Here is a 27,424-nt window from a genome sequence, read left to right as displayed (position 1 = left end):
TCACAAGTAAGTTTTTGGAGTGATCAAGAGGTAGAACATGTATACTGTTAGATTCAAGTGACTTCTTCACATGTGTAAGTTCCTCAAATTGTAGTTTTGATGGTGGGTTAAGCATTTTCATAGGTGGTGACCAAGATGAACGAATCAGAATCTCAATTTGATATGTATACGAGTGGATGTTGAGATCAAGTTGCTAATTTAGTATGATCAGGTGGTTCAAACTCAGAGTGGATGGTCAGATATCTTTACCTAGTGGTGAATAGTTGACTGAACGGTTCGTTATAATGGACAAGTGAGAATACTTGGGTATATGATGATCTTATCTCAAAATCAATGGTTAGATAGCTTGATCTATGAATGGAGATTATTTCCAACGGTCAGATTTGGTTTAGAGAATGGATGTAAGGTTATGATAGCTAGATTGGTATCATACACATATACGTAATAAGTTAAATTTCATATTAACACTCGAGAACTTTCAATACTCGGGTATTGAAAAGTTCAGTTTGTTACACTAAGTGTGGCTAAGATTTCATATCTATTTTGGTGAAATTCAGCTACAACCGAAGGAATCTTCGGTTAGACTCGGTGCGACCGAAGGTTGTTGTCGATGCGATGGAAGCGTAACATAAGTGCATAAATTTGATGTCGGTTTCAAGTCGGTGCAAATTTTTCCTATTTAAGGAGGTGTTCCAAGCCTAAGTACGAATTATGGTAGAGGAGAGAGACAAAGGAGTTACAGAGCTTTTAAGGAGTCTTCATTCTCCAATCATTCAATTCTTCTTCAATTTTTGTAGTGTTTTATTAAGTTTAGTTCAATTATATCTATGGCTAGCTAAATCTCTTAGGTAAAGGTAAGAGGTGAAGCTTGTAATAATTTTTAATTTCTTAGTTTACTTTTATTCAAGTATTTGGTTTAATTGTTGAACAATTCATTTATATTTGGTTTGAATGAAGATTTATTTTTAGTTAACTTTGATCCATTGTCAATTCTGGATACATTGGATGCTTAGGAAAGCTAAGAGTGATTATTCATCTACATTTGCAAGAGATTGATCTGTAAACTGCATTGATCTATCGTAGACTAAGAGTATGATAAATTCATTAAATTCCTTATGACTAATATTTTGGTGCTTTATGTGGGAAGCAATTTAATTGAAGTTCATATATGATTTGATTTGTGAATGATGATTTAACTAATTTATTATCTGGTTAGATAGGATAGGACTTCGATTCCAATTAAGTTATAGAATTGAATCAAGTAAAATACATATTAAGAATGGCTATAAGTGGATCATTGGCGCTCCAATGATTTGTTTTTATTAATTTTCTTCTTTATTTTACTAAATTACACTATTACTTCTCAAAATCCAACCTTATAAGTTAGTTTTAGTTATAATTCTAGTTCTAAAGTGTTCTAAAAACTACACAAATATAAGTCTATGTGGGTTCAACCTTGGTCTCACCAAGTAAAACTACATCACAACCCTGTACTTGGGGTTTGATTTGATCAACATGGCACATTTAGTTGCAAAAACTCTCACCCGCAATTCAACTAATTGAAAGCCTTGAGACTATTTAAGTCTCTTATTCCATTTCCCCCTCATTTACACTATCCTACAACCTTGAGAGAGAGAGAGAGAGAGAGAGAGAGAGAGAGAGAGAAGACTCCCCTCGCCTTCCCAAAGTTGATTCTTACCAAATCCAGCTGTGGGAAAATTCCATGGGACTCTCCAGCTAGAACCCACCTTATGTTAGACCATCACAACCTCAAAATTTCTAGTAATGATCCCTCTAGCCTTGCATGCCTGTGTTCTACCATTTCCCCCCAAGTTTGAGGTTAACTCGAGAGGAATCTTCCTCAATTCTCTTTATAGTGGAGCAATAACCCGAGGATGTTCATGGATGTCAGGTTTGGGTCTCTACCAGTCGTTAAAAGCATCCCAACCTCATCCGGAGCGGTTGAGGATTATTGTAGTTGTAGGAGAATTCCGAGTTGTGCTGAATATGAATTAAAATGAAAGCCTAGACAATTATTTACACGCGAGTAAACATGGTGATTAGTTATAAAGATATCTCTTTAGGAATCGCATATAAATTTTATAAATAGGACGAAGATCGAAGAGCTCCGAACCCTTTCGAATTTACACAACATAACTCTACAGCGCAATGCTGCTTATCTTTGTTTAGTTCTTAGATTGGTTTAACTCTTAGTATAATTCAATCCATTTAAGCTCTCGTGATGGACCAATATTAGCTTAGGTGTAGTATAATTCAATATGTTTATGCAACTAGGTTGGACTAACTTTACTTTAGGAGTAGTGTAATTTTGTCCATGTAACACTGAACTAGTTATCAGTACAATTCCTCACCATCTAGGTCACACATTTATTGAATTGTAAAGGGCTTCTATTTAATTTGTTAAGTGTTTGTCTTAGGTAAATACAATTTTTTAAACTTTATCTTGATCCTTTTATTTTGAGTTGTTAATTGATTGATCGATTGATTAGTACTACAACGGAAAAGGGAAAAAGGTTTTTAAAAGGTAGCCGTCACCTTCATAAATCCACGGTTAAATGGTTACAGCTGTGATATAATTGTTGTGAGGTAGCTCACTGCTTTGAAAAGCTCCTGCGATAGTTGTAAACGATAGCCGCTTACCATGAATAGACATCAGACATTGCATATTTTCTTACACTGTGATTGGTCCCCGTGTTACTTAAACGGTTAGTACCGCTGCATTAAAGGCAACTTAGGACTATGACAATGCGGCGAAATCCCGTGCCAACAAACAGTTTTTTCCTGTTTGCGATTCCAATACGTATGGTTAATGCCGGTGAGAGACAACTAATAACTTGAAATGTAGCCCCTGGTTGACCCGATCGTAGATGGGCTACCATCAAATCTCACGTCAAACGAACATCCTAACCATCCTACTTTTGTCGAGATCACACTATGCTCTCAATCATAAATGTCCAATATTAGGCTGCTAATCAAGTGATTAGATTCATTACATATTTTTTACCAAACATCATCAAAGGTCCTGATTGAGACAAATAACTGGAATGTCCCATCGATATTGATGTGATCCACCAACGGAATGTAGTCCTTCAAGCTATGAAACGCACCATGAGAACCATCCAGCGAAGACAGTTTCCTACTGCCATTGGATAAATAGCAAACTCACGCAATGTATACAAAATCCAAAGCAATCTCCTCACAGAAGAAAAAGAAAAACAGAAAAAAGAAAAAAGAAAAGCAAAGAAAAAAAGAAAGGAAGGAAAATGACAATGCAGTCTTTGAGACCTTTCCTCGTGTTCTCTCTCTCTCTTCTTCTTCTTCTTGTTCTTCCTCACTTTCTTCACGCCCGATCCCTAAATTCCAACAAAACAGTCCCAGCGCTCATCGTGTTCGGTGACTCCATCGTTGATCCGGGCAACAATAACGTTCTCACTACCGCCATTCGGTGCGATTTCCCTCCTTACGGAAGGGATTTTATTCAACATAAACCGACGGGGAGGTTCTGCAACGGGAGGATTCCCTCAGACATGATAGGTAGACTAAGAGCTCCATGACCCGAATTAATAACTGAGCATTTTTGCATGTGTATTGGCTACATGCATATGTATTGTGCATGTGAACTGCATGCATATCTATATCTATAACTTAATAATTTTGAAAAAATAAAAAATAAAAAATCTTATACATAACGTAGCATCCCAAAGTTTTGAATCATATAACACTGCAACAGGTCATATGTAACATTTGAAAAGTTTTACATTATATGTAAGATTCTGGTATATAAACACGTCAAATGTTTGATCACGGATTTTTCTTCGTTCATGAAAAAAATCAGCTTCCAAATTGGGAATAAAGGAGATCTTGCCAGCTTATTTCGATCGAAACTTGACACCTGAAGACCTCCTCACTGGTGTAAGTTTTGCCTCAGGTGGATCAGGATACGACAGTCTCACACCCAAAATAGTGGTATTTTTCTTAATCCTTCGCTTCTTTTCATCACAAATATTTTTATTTTTATTTTTTTAAAATTTTCTTTCTCTTACAAGAAATGGATGTTTGTCATTTGGTATTCCAGTCAGTTTTTTCACTGTCGGATCAGTTGAAGTTTTTCAAAGAGTACAAAGAGAAGCTGAAGACTATTGCCGGAGAAGAGAGAGCGGCCTACATTGTCTCCGATAGCATATACATAGTCATTATAGGAAGCGATGATCTGGCGAATACATATTTCTCCACTCCATTCAGAAGGTCACAGTACGATATTCCTTCGTACGTCAATTTGTTAGTTGATTCAGCTTCCAAGTTTTATCAGGTAAATTTCATTATCTTTGCTTCATAGCACACGTGTTAGCATGTTCACGCGTGTGAGATCTGGGGTGTTTACCATCTGGGCCTGTAGTGAACATGCCATGGCCGGCCACTCACGTACGATTGTGAAGGAACAGCCATCATAAATTGGCCGGTGGTCACGTTCAATGTGCACGTGAGGCCCACCTGATCGACCATCTTGCTTTACGGACCACCACCACATGTTCACGGCGGGAAAACCTGATGAATGCTCTGAATCATGCACACCTTCGCAACGAAGCTGAAACACGTACCCCAAAGAAACATTTCAGTAATCTTGGCGCCTATATTCTATAAACAATTCTCATCCTACGTAACTAACTTGGAGAAGTGACCTAGTGGGCTCAGCGTATGGAAAATTTCCATCCAACCATTCTTATTCTACATCACATCTGAAATGTCCATTAGATCCGATCAGCTCTTCGTAGGTTGCCTTGAAAAATTCATACTGACCAGATCATCCAGACCATATATTTAGTGGCATCCAAAAATTGAAGGAGAATATTGCTTGTGGAAGATGTCCCATTCACGGATGTTTTACGCGATGTCAGATTGGTAAGACTTTTCTTTTTTCTTTTCTAAGGGTAGACTGAACTTAATGGACGGTCCGGATAGATGATGTGGTTGCCAATAAGTCCAAATGCTCTAAGTGTATGGAAATGCTTCCATAGGCTTAGGCGAATCGATTATTTCTTACCTAACGTATCTCATATTCTGTACAGGGTATCATTTATGTCATTTCCATGCTATCTAGTGCATGGACATGTTTCCATATAATCATTTATTTTGTCTGATAGTACTTAAGACTACAAGAAGATTCTGCTTTTTTTTTTTTTTTCTTTGACATTATGACCATATACACCTGGTGAGTGGTGACTCAGTTAGCGGGCTACATGTGGGAGATCCATGCATATGTCACACGTATGAGAGATCTGGAACATTCATCAACTAGAATACATTATAAACATGCCATGGGCTAAAAGTAAATGTGAGCACGCTAATTACAAAGGTGGAATTTGTAGGACAACAAATGGGGTCCAATAACAAAATTTCAATGTACGTATGTAGCTCAGTCAATGTGTACTGCCATGATTTTTTGTACGTGGCATGTTCACAGTCTCTAACACATGTATTGTACACGCGTATCTTTTACACGTGTCATGCACTACATGAGTTCCACTGCACTGTAGCCCAACCTGTTTATATGATGGTGCCAAGGGAAGGGCCCATCACCAAAATGCTGACATGATCATTAACAGCTGCTTGGAACCACTACCCCTACCAGGCGCCGGTCCTCACACCTAATTTGTTCTAAGAAGGTGGTCTCCACCATTAATAGGGCACAGTCTCATCAGCTCTTAAAATGTCCCCGTAGTACCGTGAAGGTTTGCTCTAATATATTCCGACATTTTATATTTTTTTTAATTACAGTGCGTCGGTACGTATTTCAACGATTTAGATTTAATTATATTTAAATGATCCACCACTACACCACAGGTCCACCTTAGATGGCTCCACCACCTATATATATATAAGGAAAAGGTACTATGCGCTTGACCTCACGATAAGCTCCCGTGAGGTCGAGCTATGTGGGCCCCACCGTGATGCGTGTCAACCATCAACACCGTGAATTTGATGGGTCCCCTCTAAATTATGGTATATCCCAAAAATCAGAACTCAGGTGGGCCATATCATCTAAAATTATGTGAAGATACCGTTAAAACATATAAAAGTACTTGGTGGGGCCCACCTGAGTTTTGAATGCTGCTGAAACTTGGTCTGAACCCTCATCCAAGTGGGACACACATAATGGATGGGCTGGATTTGCAAACTACATCTTGGTGGGCCCAAAAAATGATTATGAATGTTTTAATGGTGCACAGCCCCTCCCCACTTCTGTATGTGGTGTGGCCCACACAAGTCACGGATTGACTTGATTGTTGAGACCTAGGCCCACGATGGAATGGTGCATCTGACTGATGGTGTAGATGTTCGAAACGCATCACGATGGGGCCCACACAGCTCGACCTCATGGGACGGACTCGTGAGGTTGAGCGCATAGTTCCTTTTCCATATATATATATATATATATATATATATATATATATATATATATATATATATAGTCTAAAATAGCAACTTTCTTATAAGAATTTCAATTCATTTGATTATTTTCTTTCAAATATACATAGCCTCTTTAATCTCTGAGTACTCAAATGGTTGCAGTGTTTCAGTAACTGAGTTCTTTTTACCCCCCACCCAACAATAATATGAATGACTTTGATCATTGAAAAGGACAATAGTTCAATAGCTAGAGTCCGGACATAGCCAAGGGCATAATACATCTAATAAACGTCTAATGGTCTAAGCCAAGTGGTGATAGAGAATTTTACCATGCAATGTGTCCCCTTTAAGATTTGGAAAGACATACTAAAAGGGATATCGAAGACCGAGGTATTTACATGAATGGAAAATTTTGTGTGCTTATTAAACTACGGCTCAGATTTTACCAGCATCGCATCACATGTGATGAGTTAACTACACAAGGGCATTCTTTGCATTTAATTTGGTTAAGTGATGGGAGTAGGCCAGTGGTTTTCCTCTTCCGTTGAGATTATCTATTCATGAATGCATTATACTTTTAAGAGAATTAGCTAAAGGAAAATGTACAATATCCTCAAGCCTTGGGTTTTATCAGTGGATCGCATAGTTTGTCCTATAAAGATTCCCACTCCTCTATGCTTTCATGACCATGAGTACCCCTTTTGAAACTTTAAGGATAGCTTCAAAATTGGTGAACTTGCACCATATTATATAAAGTACACTGAGAGAAATTAAACTCTTCTTCATATTAGAAACATGCCTCGCCTCAGTCAAGGCATACTTCATACCATTAAAAATCTTGATGCTCACTGTACCAACAATCATAACATTACAGGCATTATCATTGCCCATAAATACTTGTCCACCATCACATTTTTTGTAACTGGCGAACCAATTTTGATAAGGAGTCATATGATATGAAGCCCCTGTGTCAAGGATCAACTCGTCCCTACGATTATCCTACAAGTATCCGATCATGGACACTAACAATATATCACATCCACTTGTCTCTTCATTAGACATAACAGTGTTGGTCTCCCTAGAAGAAGCCTGTGAGTATTTTTCTTCGATTTAGGATTTGTACAATCCTTTTTCATTTTCCCTGACATCTCACAATTCCACCACTTAAACTTGTCATTGTCCTTGCCCTTAGATTTGCATATCAACCTAGAAGATCTTGTATCTCGCTCACTATTCCTGCTCCTCGTAAATAGTGCCTTAGTAGAGGCCCTTAATTAAGGTATCAGTTTTCTTTCTCATGGCCTTTCCTTAAAGGGCTGAGATAACAGTGTCTACCCTCAAAGACAAATTACTGGTGCACAAAGAATTCATGAAAGACTCATATGATGCCGGTAGGGAATTCAACAAAATACATGACTGATCTTCATCTTTAACTACTTCCTCCATGTCTAACAACTTGCAAATTAACTTATTAAAATTACTGATGTGGGCATCTACATCTCCACCTTTTGTCATCCTGAAGTTAAACAGCTCCAACTTCAAGTATTAGCGATTTTTCAGGGACTGTTTTTCATAAACGTCTTCTAATTTCGCTTATAACTGCGCTACAGTTTTCTCCCTCATGCGTTGTAGAGAACTTCATCCATTAGACATAATCAGATTAAGGATTTAACTTTCTTATCCAGCATCCACCATTTGTTATCATTCACAGATGCGCGTCACTCTTCAAGAGCCTCATCTAACCCTTGTTAAGTTAATAGACTAATCATCTTAATCTTACATTTCTCAAAGTTAATTTTGCCTGAGTACTCATCAATTCCATACTTCGGATTTCCTGTCATTGAAACTTCTCCATACAGATTCAAGCATGCTCTCCAGCGTTATCTCTAATATTACTTGTTGAGGGACCGCGGAAGCACACATAGATGAATCTATGAGAGTAATCCAATTGTTCCAAGCAAACACAAATATAACACAACGATTTAACATTGAAAAACCCTTATGGGAAGAAAATCACGGCACAAAGCGATATATGATTACCATGAAAGAAAAAATTAGAAAGAGAAATAGATTACCCGATTCGAACAACCTCCATTCTCACCTTTGCTACACCCTTTTAAACCCTTGGACAAATTAGAAACCTTAGTACTACCTCCCAATCCGTGTATATATATATATATATATATATATATATATATATATATATATATATATATATATATATATATATATACACACACACACACACACACACACACACACACACACACACACACACACACACACACACACCCTATAGAAGGATCCCACGAAAAATCGGAAACAAATCTCACAAAATCACAACTCTGCGTAAATCTGCGCGATCCTATCGATGTCATTGAACACAATTCGATGTCATTGAAACTTATTCTTCGATTTCATCAAACTAACACCTAAACTGTTCATTGACAAAATATGAAAATTCTATTTTCTCCGATCGCATCGAGCCATCTTCAATGGAATCAAACTGATCTTCAATGTTATTGAACACTTATCGATGGCATCGAGAATGTGCCCAATTAGGCCAGCGACTAACATGAGAAAATCCAAAAAATCTCGATGAGATCGAGCAGTATTCAATGCCATCGAAAGTGGCATCGAATAGTCTATCAATGTCATCGATGGCCCTGTATCTAACTCGATTTAAAATATCAAATACAACAGATCTCACCCAATGGACGTCTTGGGTATTGCTCCTCTCAGTCATTCCAGCACATTTGGTGACGTGGAAAGGGTGTGCTCGTCTCCGAAAGCTCTGTAAACCACATATAATGCATGTTTCGAAAACTTAAAAACTCTTGACCCTGGGTCAGATTGACTCACAAAGATTCGACGGGACTCAATATGCAATGATTATATGAAATTGAGTAACAGTAGATATTTCAGACATTGCAACCATACAAATTTACATGTAGTTACAAACAAAGTAAATCGCATGTTAGTGGAAGCACTTTGCTCTGTTAAGGTCGTGGGTTTGAAACACATTGTCTACCCTTCGATTTTACATTAAAAAGCAATTGCTCATCAAGCGATTCAACTTGAGTAATCTCAAGTCCAGCGATTCATTGAGCCGACTCAATGAGTCTGTCCAAGTTTAGCGTGCCAGCAACTTAGTTGGTGACTCGGCTCAAAATCTCATCAAGTCATGTTGACTTGGCTGAGTTTCGAGTTGAGTCATTGTCGCGGAGTCAAGTTGCCTTGACCAAGTTTTAAGTGGAGTGATGGATTTTTACAACTATATTATGGACGAGCATGGGTTCAAACCCAAGTCTAGGTTAAGGGGGCAATGGGCCGGTATAAGGGCTGCCAAGGTTTAACTCTGGCCCAGCACTAGATGTACCCTGGCCAGAGGCCTGTCCTAGCCCTAAACAGACCAAAAAGCCTCGGCCCTAGACCTGGATTTGGCTTTCCTTGATCGTCCTGTAAAGACGAGTAAAATGATTGTAATTCTGAATAGTCTAAATTTAAGAAGAAAAAATATTGTTCATCCTCCCCCTTCCATGAAGTCTACCATGGTATAAATAGTTTTGTTGAAAAAAACATGTCCTCGGATCTAAGAACTGCCTTTAAACTCACATCCAAGTTAAATGGAACCATCAAAAGGCGTCCGCCCTTTTGTATAATAAGTACCCCCAGTTCGTTATTTGAGTACTGGACCAACAGGTTGGGCTGTGCCAGTCAATATTGGCCTCGACCTGTCCTGGCCTAGACATGGGACCTAGATTTGAAGCCTGAACGCAGTCCTTAGGCCAAAATTTGGAGCCCAAGCGAAAGCCATAGCTTCAGAGGCTGAACCTCCCATTGCCACCATATTATGGATCTTAACTTCATTCTAATTCTAACTCATATTTGCACCCCAACTAGCACATGGCATTCGCCTTAATCTGGACTGCACAAATAATTTCCCACCGTAAAATGTAGATTAGTAATTTTGTCGTCCCCCAATATCAGATTGATCAAAGTATCCTGACCTTTCCAATTGTTATTTGTGGAGTTATATGTTACATCAAGTTATTCCGGTATAGAGGGGTTGATTGGTACCTCAAGTTATTCCGGTTTGCCAATATGCCTGTTTTAGGGTTCCGATGGTCCTGATTACTTCTACCTCTGATCAGGCCTTCTCTGATCCATCTTGGACATGAAAATCCCACAACGGTGTGAGTGTGTAGCGGTGTCTGTGCGTGTGTTGCAATATATATATATATATATATATATATATATATATATATATATATATATATATATATATATATTTTTTCATTTTAAACTGTTCAATGAATGTCCACCAATCAGATAATCAAATAAGCTGATTTAATGATACAACTACACTGGATATCTGTCATATGTGTAATTTCCAGTATCTTCTTATAATCCATCAACTCTGACATGATGTTTTTCTCATTTCTGGGTCCAAGTGGAACCCATGCTACTGTGTCCATCTACAGTGGGAACCATTATTTGGGCAGTTCTGGTTGGTAGTGCATGCTACCTGTCCAGGCAGTTGAGGTTACCTGCACCTTAATTGTGGTACCATCACCAACGGTACAAAATCAGTAGGTGAGTCAAATTTTCTCGGGCGTGGCTTCGGAGGATCTGAGGATCCACCGAGATGGGTGGGATCCCTGAATATGGGGCCCACTGTGATGTATGCACCTTATATCCACACAGCCTATCCAATTTGAAAACTCATTTTAGGGCATGATCCCGAAAAAAAAAAGCAGATCCAAATCTCAGGACCCTAATATATGAAACAGTGATAATTGGCCACTAAAAACATTTAATGAGTCACAAAAGTTTTAGATCAAGCTGATATTTTTGTGGTCTCTTCATCTAGGTCTTTGTGACCTTATGGACATGTTGGATGGCAAATAAACATTCGAGTGGATCCCAAAAAGTTTTTAATGGTGGGGATTCAATCACGACAGTTTTCTATGGTATGGTCCACCTAATATTTGGAACTGCTTCACTTTTGTGATCATCTCCTAAAATAAGTTATCAAAATGGGTGGCCGGTGTGGATATAAGGCACAAACATCAGTGGGCCCATCCAGCAACCTCACTCGCCCATTTTTCTCCTCCTGCGTATGGTGAATTAAATCACATGTGGCCCACATCTTTGAAGCATAGTAAGTGTTCAGTTTTGACATGGCCCACCTATGATTTGGTGACTACCAGGTGCTGGGATTTTAATCTTGTCACCTGCTGTGATTTTAATTGGGCCACATGCTGCTATCAAAAGTCATGCATCAATTATCTACTCGACCTAACAATTTTTAAAACATGCTTTTACATCGTTCCATCTCTAACAGCATCAACACGCAACTCAAATCCTGGTTTAGTGATCCCATGCGTATGAATCATATGTGCTGAAGAAATCCATGATTGGAAGTTTAAGATTGTCATAAAACACTCTTCGCTATAGGCTTCCTATTAACCATCTATCGGTAGATCACAAATCAAAATGTTAAAATGGCCCCTAATGAATGATCATTTGAGATGAATACATCCACGGCGGGAAATAACTAACGAATGTCCCCGATTACTTAGCCCAAGTAATTTAGGTTTAGAAATTTTTTTCCTCTCAAGGGTGAAGGGTCTGTTCAATTGTTTGAAAGGTGTTTTATGAAATGCCACCTATATCTCGGCTTAATTAGATAAAACCACTCAAGTAATTTAGGTTTTGAACATTCCACCGAAATTTTGACTGTTGTATTTATTTTCCCACCATCTTTTAAATTAAAGTAACGGCTGTCCATGCTTTTTTGAAAATGACAAAAAGCGCCTCTTATTATTTCCAACCATACATATCAACCATATGCATGTGACAGACTTTATTACCCGACTAGACAACTCTAGACGTTAGAGATTAGATTCTTCAGGGTTGGCCCTGATAACGGCCTCAGATATTTGATCCGTTGGCCACCGACCTAGATCTAAGAAAGATGTACGCGCCCACCTACGGTAGCAGACTATCAGTGACACATCAGAATTGTTGAAATGGCTTGGCACTAGGCTGTCAACGGGCCGGGCCTGAGGTAGGTTTAGCCTGGAAATTCAAAAGTTTCAGGCCCGAGCCAGGCCCATTGATACCCCTACTTGGCAATCTCCTTCCATCCTTGTGCTCCGACGAGGACGATGATTCCCAATCTAAATCCAATACCGTCAGTAGAAAGAAGCCCATGCTGCTACCATTTTACAATTCGTGGAAGAATCCACGGAAGTCGCTGGTCAATAAGATTGAGCAGATCGACTGCAGGATTTTTTTGTTTTTAATCCCTAAATCCTCTCGTCCGTGGTTTGATTGGCAACTTTTACTTCTTGATTAAACAGGGATCATTTAATGGAATTCAATGTCACATTTCTTTTCCCTTTCACTATCTTGTTTTGTTTCATTGAAAATAGATTTCGTGAATGTCCAACATAATTTCAACGGTCTAGATCACTGGAAATGTTGGTTCCATGCATACAAGCTAGATTCTGTTCCATAACATCAATGGTCCCCCACCCACGAGTACGAGCCTACAGTCTAGATCATTGTGCTACTGGCCATTGTTACAAAACATAAATCCTGAATGTCCAACATAACTTCAAAAATCTGGATCACTTTCTATCCCGTGTATACGAAATTCAAGTTGGGATCATGTAATGATATCAAGGTTTGGATTGCTGTAGTATGGGCCTAGGTGAAAATCTGAAATGTCCAACATAATCTCAATGGTGTAGATTATTTGATAGGTGAGGCCTCCTTGCTACAATTTACAATGTGAAAATCCATCACTCACAATTGTTAGTTTATCCAATTGTAGGTCCACATGATGTATTTGGGCACCTTGGGACACTTGTAGTAAGTTGCATGGCCAAGATACACATGCATGAATAAGATCCAGGCCATCCAGCTGTGAGCCCTACATTAGCTTAGTCATTCCCCTAAAATCATAATTATTGTAGAAGACTTTAGTGTGCGGCATCCATCCACTAGCGGCAAAATCTTCCGTCTGATCCCTGATTTGGACAATCTTGATTGACAACCTCTGCTCAGTCCATCCATCCTTTTGGTCACTTGGTACCACAGATATGTAGGTAAATAGATAATTTTAGTATTTAATAGGAGTTTTGGGTCATGTTGAAAGAGGGACTGATGCACGCCTTTGGGAGTAGACTAGAGGTGTTCATTTAAAGAAGGATTTTTTTTTCCTTAAAAACCCACTATATTATAGCTTAATTAGTAGTGTCACTCAAATTACACATTTTCCATCACTTCAATATGCTGGAAAGTAGGAAAATTAAGAACACAACTAAAACGTGGAAAATTCAAAGAAAATTATTTGGGTGGTTATTTATAATTAAGAAATTATATGGGTAGCTTTGACAACTTTACATCTCCTCTTCATTCCTAGGACTAAGCTGATTATTTGATATCGTGTCTTTGGGATGCACTATAATGCCAAGCATAGTATCTATACAGTTAGCCTAGACTTCGGACTAGCTTCCTTGTATGTGAAGATCTTCCAAGACCTTTTTGATCTTCTGCTTTTGCATCTTTCATAAGAGATCTTTGACTTTAAGCTCTCTCTCTCTCTCCCTCTCTCACTCTCTCACACACACACTCTCTCTCTCTCTCTCTCTCTCTCTCTCTCTCTCTCTCTCTCTCTCTCTCTCTCTCTCTCTCTAACGTTACCACACTATCTAACAAGGTGATACTTTCCCATTTGTAATATTCCTGACTCTGGAAAGCTTGTTTTCTATGGGCTCAATGAAATGTTAGTTAGTGAACTCGATCTTGGTGGCTCTACAAGTCTAGAGTCACCAACAACAGGAATTTTTTCTTAATCTAGCAACAGTGCTTGCTTAATTAAATTGTGTCTAAGAAATTTGTAAATGGTAAACTGCTTTATCAATCAACCGCTATGAAAATGCCTTGTCAATTACAACATGCTGAGAGACATACGCTCTGTAAGTGGTAGGATCACGCACTCATTAAAACTAATAAAATTGCACCTAAAAGCTTTCTTTTCTAGCTGGTTTTGCCTCTTCTAGTTAGAAAGTAGAAACACACAAGATACGCGATCAAGCCAATAAATAAGATGTAGTCAGCCTCTCGTGTAGGTATTGATATGACATGCGGAAATCAAGCTTTGCCTGTTGCAACTTGTTGATGACCTGACCCATTGTCATCATATGCTCTGCCGCCCATATTGAAGCATATATTTTTTTTATATGCTTTATGCTTCAACAAGCCTCACCAATTTGATGATTCTTCTTCTCCTTGGCTCCATTCTGTTATATATAGAGAGTAAATGTAGGATGATCGAGGATGACTCAGTGGAGGGTTAGGATTACACAAATTCGGGCTAGAGGGCCACGGTTATTTTTTAGGCCCTAAACACACATGGTAACTCCCAACGATTATAATAATGCTTTACGCCTGACCAATCGGTCTTAAATGACTGCAAAATTTAATCATTTTATGGATCAAATTAGAGTTTAAGACAAATTTTATTGTTTTTAATAAGTTCTAATTTTTAATTTTTACTATTTTAAGAGTCATACCGTAGCCCAGAGTTTTTGGTCATACAAAAATTGTTTATAAGTTTTAATATGATTAGACATCTTTTAACTTTCTTTTTTCTTAAATATAAATTTTATGATTTCGGTCCTATTTCATGTCAAATTAAGGTCTAAGGTTTCTTTGCTAACATAAGTAGCTTATGTGTATTATAAATATCACTTTTCATTAATAATATTAATTTTATTTCTTATAGTCCAATATCTTCTTCCTTACTCTTGAAATGTAGACGATGATCTCCTCTGTATGTACACAACCAAATAATACAGGTAAGATGGTAAATGTGTCATCAAATCTCAAGCTTTTTTCAAACGTGAACTGAACTCGTGCAAAATGTTATACCCGCCATTATTTATACTCTATAATTTAATTATTTTACTGATCTCATTTTCCACCAATTGCAAAAGCACCTTTGGAGATATACATAAACAAAAAATAAGTCGTCGGCAATAAATTGCAGGTATATATTGATTACGCTGGCATGAGTGGGTAACACTCCCACATATATCCAAGTGAATGAGTTCTAGCGGTCTAATCGATTAGCAGAAGCTTGCGTGCGTTGCCAAGTTGACAACCAACACACACATTTCCTTCCCATATTTCCAGACATGGAGCCCAGTGAACATCTCTATTTTCCATAATCGCATTAGTCGTTCATAGCTGACATGTTATAGTCCTCTTCATTCCCTTCTTGGTCTTTCTCAATAAAGAAAATTGACCTCTGTAGTGCTTCCTGGGGAAAATTTCACTTCCCAATTGCATTTAAAATGACCCGGTTTCCACTTATGCCATGGTGCAGTACAATTTATTTTGAGTAAACTACTAATGATTCCTCTACTTGTCATCATCTCCTACTTCGATGAAAAGAGAGGAGCCTCCTAATCGAGAATCCACCTATCTAACTGGCCAGAGGCTCTTAATTTGTTAGAAGACTACATAATTGGAGTAACGTGGGTTCGGTTGGCAGACTGTAACATGGTAAACCTTCCGCAGGTGGAGGCTCTGATTCCACTTTCTTTTCTTGGGAATTCAGTACTCAGACGAGACGCATATACACCTCATGCTTGGAATAACACATGGTCTCATCAACTAAAATACAAGATAGATATCACATGGTTACGTATGTGTGTGTGTGCGCGTCGACCTCATGGAAACTTCTCATGAGCCCGAGCTGTGTGGGCCCCACGTGATGTGTGTCAGACATCAATACCGTGCATTTGATGGGTTCCCTTTAGGTTATGCGATTTCCTAAAAATGGGCCATATACAGAATTCAGGTAGGCCATACCATCTAAAATTATGTGAAGAAATGCCTAAAACATATAAAAGCACTTGGCGGGCCCCACCTAATTTTTGGATGCTTCTAAAACTTGGTCTGACCCCTCAAACAAGTCGTACGCACACAATGGATGGGGTGGAGTTTTGAAAAACATCTCGGTGGGCCCAATAAATGATTATGAATGTTTTAATGGGAGGGTAACCCATCTCAACTGTTGTATGTGGTGTGGCCCACACAAGTCATGGATTAATTTGATTTTTAAGCCCATGTCCCACCATAGAATGGTGCATCTGACTGATGGGGTTGATGTTCAATGCAGAACACAGTGGGTCCCACACAGCTCGACCTGATGGGAAGTTCCCATGAGGTCGAAAGTAGCATTTCCCATACACACACGTCTGTGTGGGGAATGGTACTTCCCTCTTGAGCTGTGTGGGCCCCATCTTGATGTGTGTTGAACATCAACACTCTACATTGGATGGTCCCCTGTAGGTTATGGGATATCCCAAAAATCAGCCGTATATGGAATTTAGGTGGGCCATATCATCTAAAACCATGTGAAGACATGTTTAGAACATATAAATGCACTTGGTGGGGCCCGAGTTTTGGATGCAGTTGAAACTTTGTCTAATTCCTCATCCAAATGGGACACACACAATGGATGGGCTAGATTTGTGAACCACATCACTCTGGGCCCAATAAATGATTATGAATGTTTGGTACATACACAATGGATGGGCTAGATTTGTGAACCATATCACGCTGGGCCCAATAAATGATTATGAATGTTTTAATAAGATGGTAACCCCTCTCAACTGTTGTATGTGGTGTGGCCTTCCCAAGTCATGGATTGACTTAGATATTTAAGCCCGTGGCCCATCTTGGAATTGTGCATCTGACTGATGGGGTAGATGTTGGACACATTTCAGTGGGCCCTCACAGCTTGACTTCATACTACCATTTCCCTATATATAAGACACACTCATGGCACCAAGCTCTTCATGCATATGTATATTACAAATTGTAGGTATTGCATTTTTCTAACTTTTTAGGCATTTAAGTAGCTCTACATAATACATCAGCCAAATGTGGACCTGTAGGAGCATCTTAGCTATGAGTGTGGTGCAGCTGGCCCTGCACTAATGACCCAGACTGAAAATCAGGCCAGTCTATCCACTGTGGTCTCCTTGCAAACTTTAAAACCAATAGGACCTTTGCATCAAACATGGACACATTACTCCTATTGTATGCAGCCATGAGACCGTAGATCCAACCCCAGCAAAAATGTCAATGAAAGAGGGTGAAAAAAAAAAAAAAAAAAAAAACGTGGCCCGTAATGATCAGCCATAGACGGTTTGCAAAGTACCCTTCGGTTCTCATATTGGACATGTGGGACCCATGGTTTAATGATCAAGCTGTCAATATCATTGAATCCACTTTGAATCGCCCATATAAACTCAATGAGGTCCTTCAACAAAGAAAACGGCAGAAAACTGAATCTTTTAATCTTTCAATCTGGGTATATTTTGGGTGCACCAGACCATCCGTGGCATGGTTCATCATATCAGCATCTTGAATCAATGAACAATGGAGCCCACTTGTTTAAACTAAAAACCAGTGTACACCATACAAAGTACAAATCTTGGCCCAAGGTTCCAGTTGTCACGTTTACATAAACTCATACATACTGGGTTCTTACTCTTGCCCCGGTGGTAGACACACAAGAGTTTCAACACCAGGTCAAAGGTTCGAATACCCACATAGTGTCGAGCAAACCTGTTGGACGGGTGGGATCTCAGGGGCACAAAACATGTTGGAAGTTATCTGATGGGTAGATGGTAATTTTTGGTCGAACAAGTTGGACTTGAAACCGTCTGGTGCATATTCAAGTGATGTGCATGCACTCTTGCTTCCATAGTTTATACATAATCATTTCTATTTCTTTTCTCTTTTTTTTTTTTCTTCTCACCTGTTACTGGGCTTGCCCTTTATTTGATTGATAGGAATTGTACGGATTGGGGGCTCGAAAGATAGGCGTGGTGGGGCTTCCTCCAATAGGATGTGTTCCATCACAAAGAACACTTGCAGGAGGACTCACAAGAGAATGTGTGGATTCTTATAATCAGGCAGCAATAGATGTGAATGCTAAACTATCCCAAGAAGTTCAAAGGCTTCAAGCCCAGCTCACAGGCTCAAAGATCATCTACGTTGACATCTACACCACCTTGTATAATCTTATTCAGCGACCATCCGATCATGGTAACTCAATCGCCCATTTCATAGTCTTTATTGTATTTTTATTTATTTATTATTATTAATATACTTTGCCGAAAACGTAAAAATAGAAATGTTTAGGCGATAGGCATGAATCAAAATTGACAAATGGCTTAGTGGTAGACTCACAAAAGTGTTGGGGAACCGTGGAAACACCCAAAGATGAATCAAGCAAAGTATACGCCAGTGCACGACTAAATCCAAACAAAAACAGTTCAAATTTTACGTGGAAAAACCCTTGTAGAAAAAAAAAATGCCACGGCATGAAAAAACAAGTAATGCACTATACGAAAATTACAAGAGATAGATTTTTACCGATTCGAATAAGCCTCAAATTTGTTTTCACAAATCATATTTATGCCCTTTTAGCCCTTAAGAATAATTTTAAAAGCCCTAATACACCTCTCTCAGAACCTGATTACATTTGATATATATAGCGTTACAACTAGAATAGGAATCAACTTACATAATACTACACACATCTTTGATGAGACGTTCGATAGCATCAACACCCCACTGAGGATCCGTCGATGGCATCGAAAGAATTCAATGCCATCGAGTAGCAACACCAAAATGTTCCAGCAACCAACATTAATTTTTTAAATTTTCTCCATTAGATTGAGCATCAGTTGATGGCATCGACATCTGCTCAATGGCATCGAGTAGTTTGTTGGTGGCATCAATAGACCCCTGTTACTTGACAGATTTAAGATATCAACAACAAAGAGTTTCAACATGAGGTCATGGGTTTGAACACCCATTGTGGTATGAGTGCACGGCCGTGTGTGGAATGTGTGAGTGCATGTGCAAAAGCAAAAAGGTGATTTGCTGCACATGTGAATGAGATCAGGGCCATTTTTCATGTGAGGCTGACCTTGTAGATGCCTTGACAAGAAGATCTGGCAGGTCTAATTATAATATGGCCCAAACACATGAGATACTTGATTAATGGACGAGGCCAGCTTTTGTGAAATGGTTTTTTTACACGCGCACCTGCACCCCAACACATACCCAAGCACTCATGCCACATTGGGATTTCACCACAATGGGTATGCGCACCCGCACCCCAACCCATGACCTCTTGTTGAAACTCTTGTGAGTCTACCACCAAGGCATGAGTAAGGACTTACTTTTTTGACATGACTTACTCTTGGTCTTGGTCAGCATACACTGGGGAATTACTGCATTTGGTGCTTGTACAGTGGAGATTTCCACAATTTTCCTCATGGAAGTTCTCCTGAGCTTGGACCAGCTATCAGTGCGGCCACACCATCCCCTTCAGCATTATATTTCCTTGAATTTGTTCAGCTAGTGCACCTGGAAAACATATATGTAAGGGTTGTTCATATCACGCCCTGAACAACTAATACAACGTAATAATAATTTATCCAAGCAACTAATACAACATAATAATAATTTATCTGAACAAATAATACAACGTAATAATAATTTATCCTTGCTCAAAAGGTTATATAGACCATATGAATGCTAAAAGTATTGTATGCTCCATGCATATTATAATTTTCTTTGCACAGAAGTCACGTGTAACATATTAAGAATCCATACTCAAGTACCCACATGTGTCACACCTTTAATCATCAATTTTCAAGTGCCTCACCTGTGGTATATTTATCAAATAATGTGGACATGAACCATATTACCATGTGTTTTACCATCTTACGCCCACCACATTTCACCCCTCCATGTCTACGCAAACAAGGCATAGTACAAGTAGTCGTGCATCAAATGACCAGGATAGCATGTACAATGCACTGACTTTACAAGCATCCAAACAGCCCTACTAGCTTGGTGCACACTATCAAGGATGTTGGATATGATACAAATAATCATACATTAAATGACCCGTGTAGCATGTGCATTGAACGACTTTGCGTGCATCCAAACAGCGCTCTGCTAGGAGGGTATAATAGCCGTACATTAAATGACCTGCATCCAAGGATATTACAAGTAATCACAGAAGGGTATAGTACAAGGTCTTGCAATGCACGACTTTGCGTCCATCCTTGGGAATAGAGCAAATATTCATAAATTAAATGACTTATGTAGCATATGCAATGCACGACTTTGCATGCATCCAAACAACCCTGCCAGCTTGGTGCACATATATAATCAGTTCTCACCATTGAAGGATGCGGGGAAATTCATAGGAATGTAATTTTTCAACGGTCCATTTTGAAATGCTTGATGAGGTTCCGACCCATGGTTATTTTCTGTTTGGATACGTGTGGATGAGCTATTCATGAACATGTGCAGTCTTCCACACCATCTAAAAACCGGGAGGGGGGTTTCATCATTCTTTTCAAAATGTGAATTTTCAAATATCCAGTTTGAAATGTGTGTTGAGATTCCCACAAATGATGGGTGGCTATTAGGAAGATGTGAGTACCCTGAACTCAATTATTTTTCTCCAATATTTTTTATTTAGCTATTAAACTTTTTTTTTTATTTATTTAATCAGGATTCGAGGTGACTACTAAAGGATGTTGTGGCACGGGAACTGTGGAGGTGACATTATTGTGCAACCGTTTAAGTCCAAACACATGCCAAGATGTTTCAAAGTATGTGTTTTGGGATAGTTATCACCCGACGGAGAAAGCATATGAAGTCATAGTGGAGGACGTGGCTAATAACTACCTGTACCTATTGTTCTGAGGTTAATAGAAGCCCATCTTTCTATCTTCAATTGTAACGTATTTAAAACAAATATTATTCCTTTAAAAAATAAAATGAAGTGGAGATAAAAGAAAATGTAGTAATATAGCCATGCTCTAAATTCAGCAGTATCAGTACCTCATATTCTTGGTGTGACAAAAAGCAATGTACTGGAGGTTTCCTTGTATCTTTCAAGTTAATTAAAAGTTCCGTTCATGTTCTCATTAGCCCTTTGTAACCTTTTTCTTCTTCTTCTTCTTCTTCTCTAGCTTTTTTTTTTTTTTAATGGATTGTTACCAATTTCTTATAGAACAAGAAATCAGTACCTTATATAGCGGCACCCAATGTGGACAGATTATAACCTAAAAGTCACTCTGAGGTAACATTATAACTGTCCAATCGCCGCAGATCTTATGGATCAGATGGTGTAGACAGAGTGGTCCAGATTCAGCAAACAATTGCCCCCTTGTCCGAGGTTCTATTGGTTGGGTGAGTCTGATGCGACTCGTTGGAGTCCCCGGTGGATCACACCATAAGTAATGAGTCGCCAAATCTTTTAACCATCGTCTAATATATATTTTTGGCATGAGATAAATGAGAGAATTCAATCTTGATTGGCTAAAGATCTCACATGGGGCCATTGCCTAACAAGCTGGTCCACTCAAGTGTGATAACCTTATGTGGACATTGTCCCGCGGGCAGGTACGCACACTAAAAAATATTTGCATCTTGCCTCTGTTGACTGAATTGGTTTGGATGGGTACAACGTGGACTCAGAATGGTAGTTAGAAAGACTTGGAGTCATCACTGGCCCGTATGAGGCCTAAAATCAAATGCAGGCTAAACTCGTAAAATCACTGGGGATTCTACATGAGGACCTTGGAGATGAATAAAGGTGTTAGGCACCCTTCTCTGCTTATACTTGCGTTTGGTTTTTTACTTTATGAGATTTTAAGTTTTTTTTAAAGGAATTTTTATAGTTTGAGAGTGCCTTATATTAATTGATGGTTGCTGACAATGTCATAAACTGACTAGTAAGCAACTATTAACTCAAAATAAGACCAAGGAGATCATTATATCCTGCTTAGGTTGGAATGTTGAAAATAGTAGTTATAAATAGAAAGAAAAGATGAAAGTGCCCTAGTTTGTCAACTTGTGTGAGCGTTGATTTAGTTTTTAAGTGAGCCCAAAGTGAAGATTACAACATAAAGACCTCAACCAGAAAGAAGCTTGAGTGCTCCAAACTGGTAAATGAAGCATCTCTTTCCTGATCAAACCTTTGAGGTATATGACTCCATTTAACTTAGTCTTATCTATAATACATTGCAAATCATTTTTGAAAGCTTAAATGTTGATTACTTAGAATGTTAAAGGAGTAAAACATGAATTATACACGAAAAATCGATTGCATCGAGTTGCAATCGAAGACATTTTCGATTCTATCGAACATGGTTCAATTGCATCAAGAAATAGACTCATTTTGTCCAACAACAAAATAACTATCTGCTGAGAAATATCAATTATATCGAATAGAGTTCGATGATATCAAAATTTAAATTTCGATAGAATCAAACCATCTTCGATGGCATCGACTTAGGACAATCCTTCTACACAAAAAACATTCTCTAAGTGTTCATTGATATAATCGAGTCACCTTCGATCAAATCAAGAGTAAGTTCTTGATAGAATCGAAGGATGTTCGATTACATCGAAAATCAAAAATATTTTATCTGGTAAGTTATCCAGGAATATACATCTTTTCAATTACATCGAAGATCATTCGATGTCATCAAACTTCAAAATTCGATAACATAGAATATCAAGACAAAATCTTTCAGCAACCAAAGGTAATTTTCTGAAGAGCATCCAATTGGATCGAATTACCTATCGATTATATCGAAGTGCATGTCGATAGAATTGAAGGGTACTCGATAAAATCGAGTAGAATCTATTTTACACAAAAATGAATATGTGTGTAAGAAATTGATACAATCGATGTAGGCTCGATGACATCGAATTTCAAATTTCGATGGAATCGAAGACTACTCGATAGCATCAACAATGACAAATTTTTGCTCATTTGATTACCGTCGGGATTCTTCCTTTATATATATATATATATATATATATATATCATAAGTTGCTTCTTAGCAAAATGAGCTAGAATCTAAGAGAGTTTGAGAAAGTTGCTTCAAGAGTTAATACGCTCTTCCTTATTCCCTCTTTCCCATTAGAGTTCATCATTAAATCCTATGCATAAGCATTTATTCACATCTTCATTACTTGGATGAATTATGAACTCTAACATTCAATAAGTTTCCAACAACCTTTATTATAGGCAAATCCTTATATTGGAACTCTTGAATGCATGGCTCATGGGAATCTTCTCTATATATTTAAATCATATCATATAAATAAAGAAGAATAAGAAAACCCTATACTTCACAACCTCGGGACATTGATCGAAGCATTAGAAGCGGTTGCGGTTCAAGAGAGCTTGAAACTATTCGTCAACATTGAAGATCTTCATATTATGCGAGAAATGGGCTCACTCACTTATCTATAAGTATAAGGAGTCCATTGAATCTGAAGTTATTTCCTTGTGTAGGGTTGTGATTCAAAGTTTGAGTGAAAAACTCACTAAGACTTCTTTATAGGCCTCCGACGGGAGAATACGTGGTCCTTATATAGGACATGTTGTCTGTATAAAGGACATATTGCCTTGTGTAGTCATATGTTGCCTTGTATAGGCTCTTAGTTGTGTCCTTGTGTAGGACTCGTCACCTTGTGTAGGCACTTAAGGAAACCTTGTGTAGGTCCTTTATCTAACCTTGTGTAGGTTGTGAAGGTTCATGGTTAATTTGATTTAAAACCATTGAATAGTGAAATCCGGTACCTTCTAGGAGAGAGTGCGTCTGCCGGGAGTGAAGTAGGCAAGTAGTCGAACCACTATATATGATTGTGTTTGAGATTGCTTTTTGTGCATTGATCTAATATGCTTATGTCTATCAAATGATTACTATGATGTATGATTTAGTAAAGGTATAAGTATTGATAGGAATCACATCCTACACACTATCACATACATTATCCTTATGGGCTTGTTCTTTACATGTAAATCTTGTGTAAGCCTATGTGTTTTGGATTCTCTATTGACTTAAAAGCCATAAAATTACTTTGTCTTACTCTTTTGTTTAAACTTATGCATTGTTTGTTCTTATAGGAAAATAAATTTTGAAAAGTCCTATTCACCCCTTTTTAGGACATTTAGACATACTTTCATACTTCAGTAATAGCGGTTCTACCGCAATTTCAATTGGTATCAGAGTGAGTTCCTCTTGAAGGGGTTTAATGACCTAGAGGGAGATCCTAAACTGAAGAAGAATTACGGCTAAAGGAGAGGGAGCATCAGTTTCTTGACCTCTTATTTTCAGTGGTTCAAATTATGCATATTAGAAAGCAAGAATGTATTATTTTCCACAATTCTTGGCTCATGATATTTGGGAAATTGTTGAGAATGGATATGTGCCACCAACCGAACAAGTTGTATTGGAAAACGACACAACCATCATCAAACTCAAATCAAAAGAAAAATGAACGGCTTTTGATAAAAAAAAATAAATAAATAAAACAAGTGAAGCAAAAGCTATGAATGTCATTTACGATGCAGTTTTAAAAAAGGTATTCAATTAGATCAGTATCAGTAAAACCTCAAAAGAAGCATGAGATTTGTTGGAAATAACCCATGAAGGAACCAGCATAGTAAAAAGATCAAGGTTGTTGCAATTCTTGACTACTCAATTTGAACACTTGAAAATGGAAGAAGATGAGAACTTTATGGAGTTTTTTGCAAAATTATATATCATATGCAACTCTATGGGAGGACTTGGAGAGATAGTTCCAGTACCTAAAATATGTAGAAAAATCTTGAGATCACTACCAGAACGGTTTAACTCCAAAGTCACCACCATTGAAGAATGTAGGAATATTGATGAGATAAAAGTAGAAGAAATGGTAGGTTTTCTACAAACTTTTGAACTACATCTTAAAACACCCACAAAATTCAAAAATAATGTTCTCAAAGCCTCCAAAACCATAACTATTGTAGAGGAAGAAGAAAGTGAGAATGAAAATGGGGATGAAAAGGTTGCCCTCCTAGCTAAAAGATTCTTTAACAAAAATTATGGAAAACTATACAGTAACATTTAGACCGGAAGTGCCCAATAGGCAAATCTTTCAATAAGTCCAAAGAACTCTAATGTTACGACTATAGAAAATATGGTCACATCTCTACAGAATGTCTCACAAAGAAATCTAAAGGAAAAGCTATGGCAACCACTTGAGATGACATTGATGACTCCAACTCAGAAACAAGTGAGTCAGAAAGCGATGGAGACCAAAAGTCATTGAAAATACTCATGGCCTCCACCACTAAAGTCATTCCCAAGGATCTAGAAGAGGAAAATGAGCTTGATCTTGAGAGAGTCAAATATGGAAGAAGAACTGCTGTTAGAAGTATTACTTTTGAAAATCTAATCAAGAAAATAGAGCTTCTAGAATCAAATGTTGTGAAACTAAAAAGAGAAAAGAAAAGTCTGAAACAACAAGTAAAAAATTCTAATCATACTGCAGAACTAACTCATAAATTTACTCAAAGCAATGAAAAGTTAGAAAAACTTCTAGGCATGGGTAGAAACTCCAAACACATGAAAGGCCTAGGATATGAAACAGATAAATCTGACTCATCATCTACTTCATCTATGATGAAAAATTCAACTACCTCTAATAAAAAAAATAAATTTGGTTGATTCATCCTGCCATCATTGTGGAAAAATGGGACATTACAAATGGGAATGTCCTTCGCTCAAATAACCTCACCTTACTTTTAGGACAAACTATAAAAATAAATATAAAACATCTATAAGTCATCCTAAGAAAGAATCTTCCGACTTGAAAGAAGTGGTTACTAAGTGGGTAACACAAAATAAATACAATTGCCTTGCAAATGATGTAAAAATGAACTCGTGCTCTTGTAATGATTGCTCCAAGTAAACCAAACAGTGACCATGACCCATCCTTTTGATATATTTTATAATGGGTCAGGTACTTCATAAGGGACCTATAACAAGAAGAAGTGAGCAAAAGAAGAATTCTTTAGTGAGGACTAACTAAAGATATTGGTCAAGGTGTGTTAAAAACATAATCTATTAAATTGACTCATGGATTTTGGATAGCATAGGTAAATGAATATAAGTTTTTTTGAAAGAGTCAATTAATGACAAACCACTTGACAAATAGTCTCTTCACAAATATGGAGTTTGTTGAAATTCATGCAATATAGGAAAACTTGTTAAAAACTCTGTTTCTCCATATAATTAGAGTATCATGCATATTTTGGAATCATTACTGAAAGTCATACTAAATGTTTTGATGCCTTAATTGGACCAGATAAGTTTTGATCTTCGTGCAACAATCAACACTTAATAGAAAAGAGAAGATCAGCGATCACAAAATGAAGATTGTGCAATCTAATCTATGGTCTATTTGCTCTAAATGATAAATTTGAGGATCTATAGCCTCATCGTTCTTTTTGAATACTTGTAAAAAAAAAAAAAAATTGTTACTTTTTGAATGTACAAAATACTAATATATTGGTAAATATATGTGTACATCGGTTGAGATAGGTTTGTGCAAGATGAATTGGTATGGACTGTATCTGGGCTGTTTTAATTTAATCAAGGGATATTCGATGTCATCAAAAACATTGTAGATGGTATCGAATACTACTCGATTATATCAAAAATCTTGCAAATCTCAATGACCTATCTGGATAATTGTTCGATTACATCAAACATGTTTCGATGGTATCAAAGTCCTTTCTTTGATAGCATCAAACATACTTCGATAGCATTGAAACATCGAGACTTATGTATATCGCGCAGGTGGGATCTTTTTTTTTTTCATCTCCTTCTTGCGGCTGTTCATCTCTCGATTTTCCCTAAAGCTAAAGTGACATCCTTGCACACCTTTTTCATCACCACCGTGCTTCAAAACTCAGTAAGATCATCTATTTTGATTCGTCACTCTCATTTCACAGTATTCCCTAAGCTTACTAAAATAGATTTGGGTGTTTTTGTCATTTTGATACATCTCTCTTAATCTTGTC

At 37.8% G+C, this 27,424-nt stretch overlaps 1 protein-coding gene across 1 annotated transcript; it reads left to right on the top strand.

Annotated features, from left to right (window-relative positions):
- The first annotated feature begins 3,201 nt into the window (after window positions 1-3,201).
- Window positions 3,202-21,485, top strand: LOC131237138 (GDSL esterase/lipase EXL3-like). The gene is made up of 5 exons (XM_058234802.1): window positions 3,202-3,555; window positions 3,857-3,987; window positions 4,097-4,330; window positions 18,315-18,570; window positions 21,065-21,485. Exons 1-5 carry the CDS (start codon window positions 3,285-3,287, stop codon window positions 21,256-21,258), a joined length of 1,086 nt encoding a protein of 361 aa, XP_058090785.1. The 5' UTR covers window positions 3,202-3,284; the 3' UTR covers window positions 21,259-21,485.
- The last annotated feature ends 5,939 nt before the right edge of the window (window positions 21,486-27,424 follow it).

The sequence above is a fragment of the Magnolia sinica genome, chromosome 2, assembly GCF_029962835.1.
Source record: "Magnolia sinica isolate HGM2019 chromosome 2, MsV1, whole genome shotgun sequence".
NCBI classification, from domain to species: domain Eukaryota; kingdom Viridiplantae; phylum Streptophyta; class Magnoliopsida; order Magnoliales; family Magnoliaceae; genus Magnolia; species Magnolia sinica.
This window is presented reverse-complemented; position numbering and strand designations above follow the sequence as displayed.

What these genes read in the sequence shown, in the direction of transcription:
- LOC131237138 (XM_058234802.1), top strand. Translation starts at nt 3,285, where the DNA reads ATGACAATGCAGTCTTTGAGACCTTTCCTCGTGTTCTCTCTCTCTCTT. An exon ending in CAGCTTCCAAGTTTTATCAG is followed by an intron (nt 4,331 to 18,314) that starts GTAAATTTCATT and finishes TTTGATTGATAG; the next exon opens with GAATTGTACGGATTGGGGGC. An exon ending in TCAGCGACCATCCGATCATG is followed by an intron (nt 18,571 to 21,064) that starts GTAACTCAATCG and finishes TTATTTAATCAG; the next exon opens with GATTCGAGGTGACTACTAAA.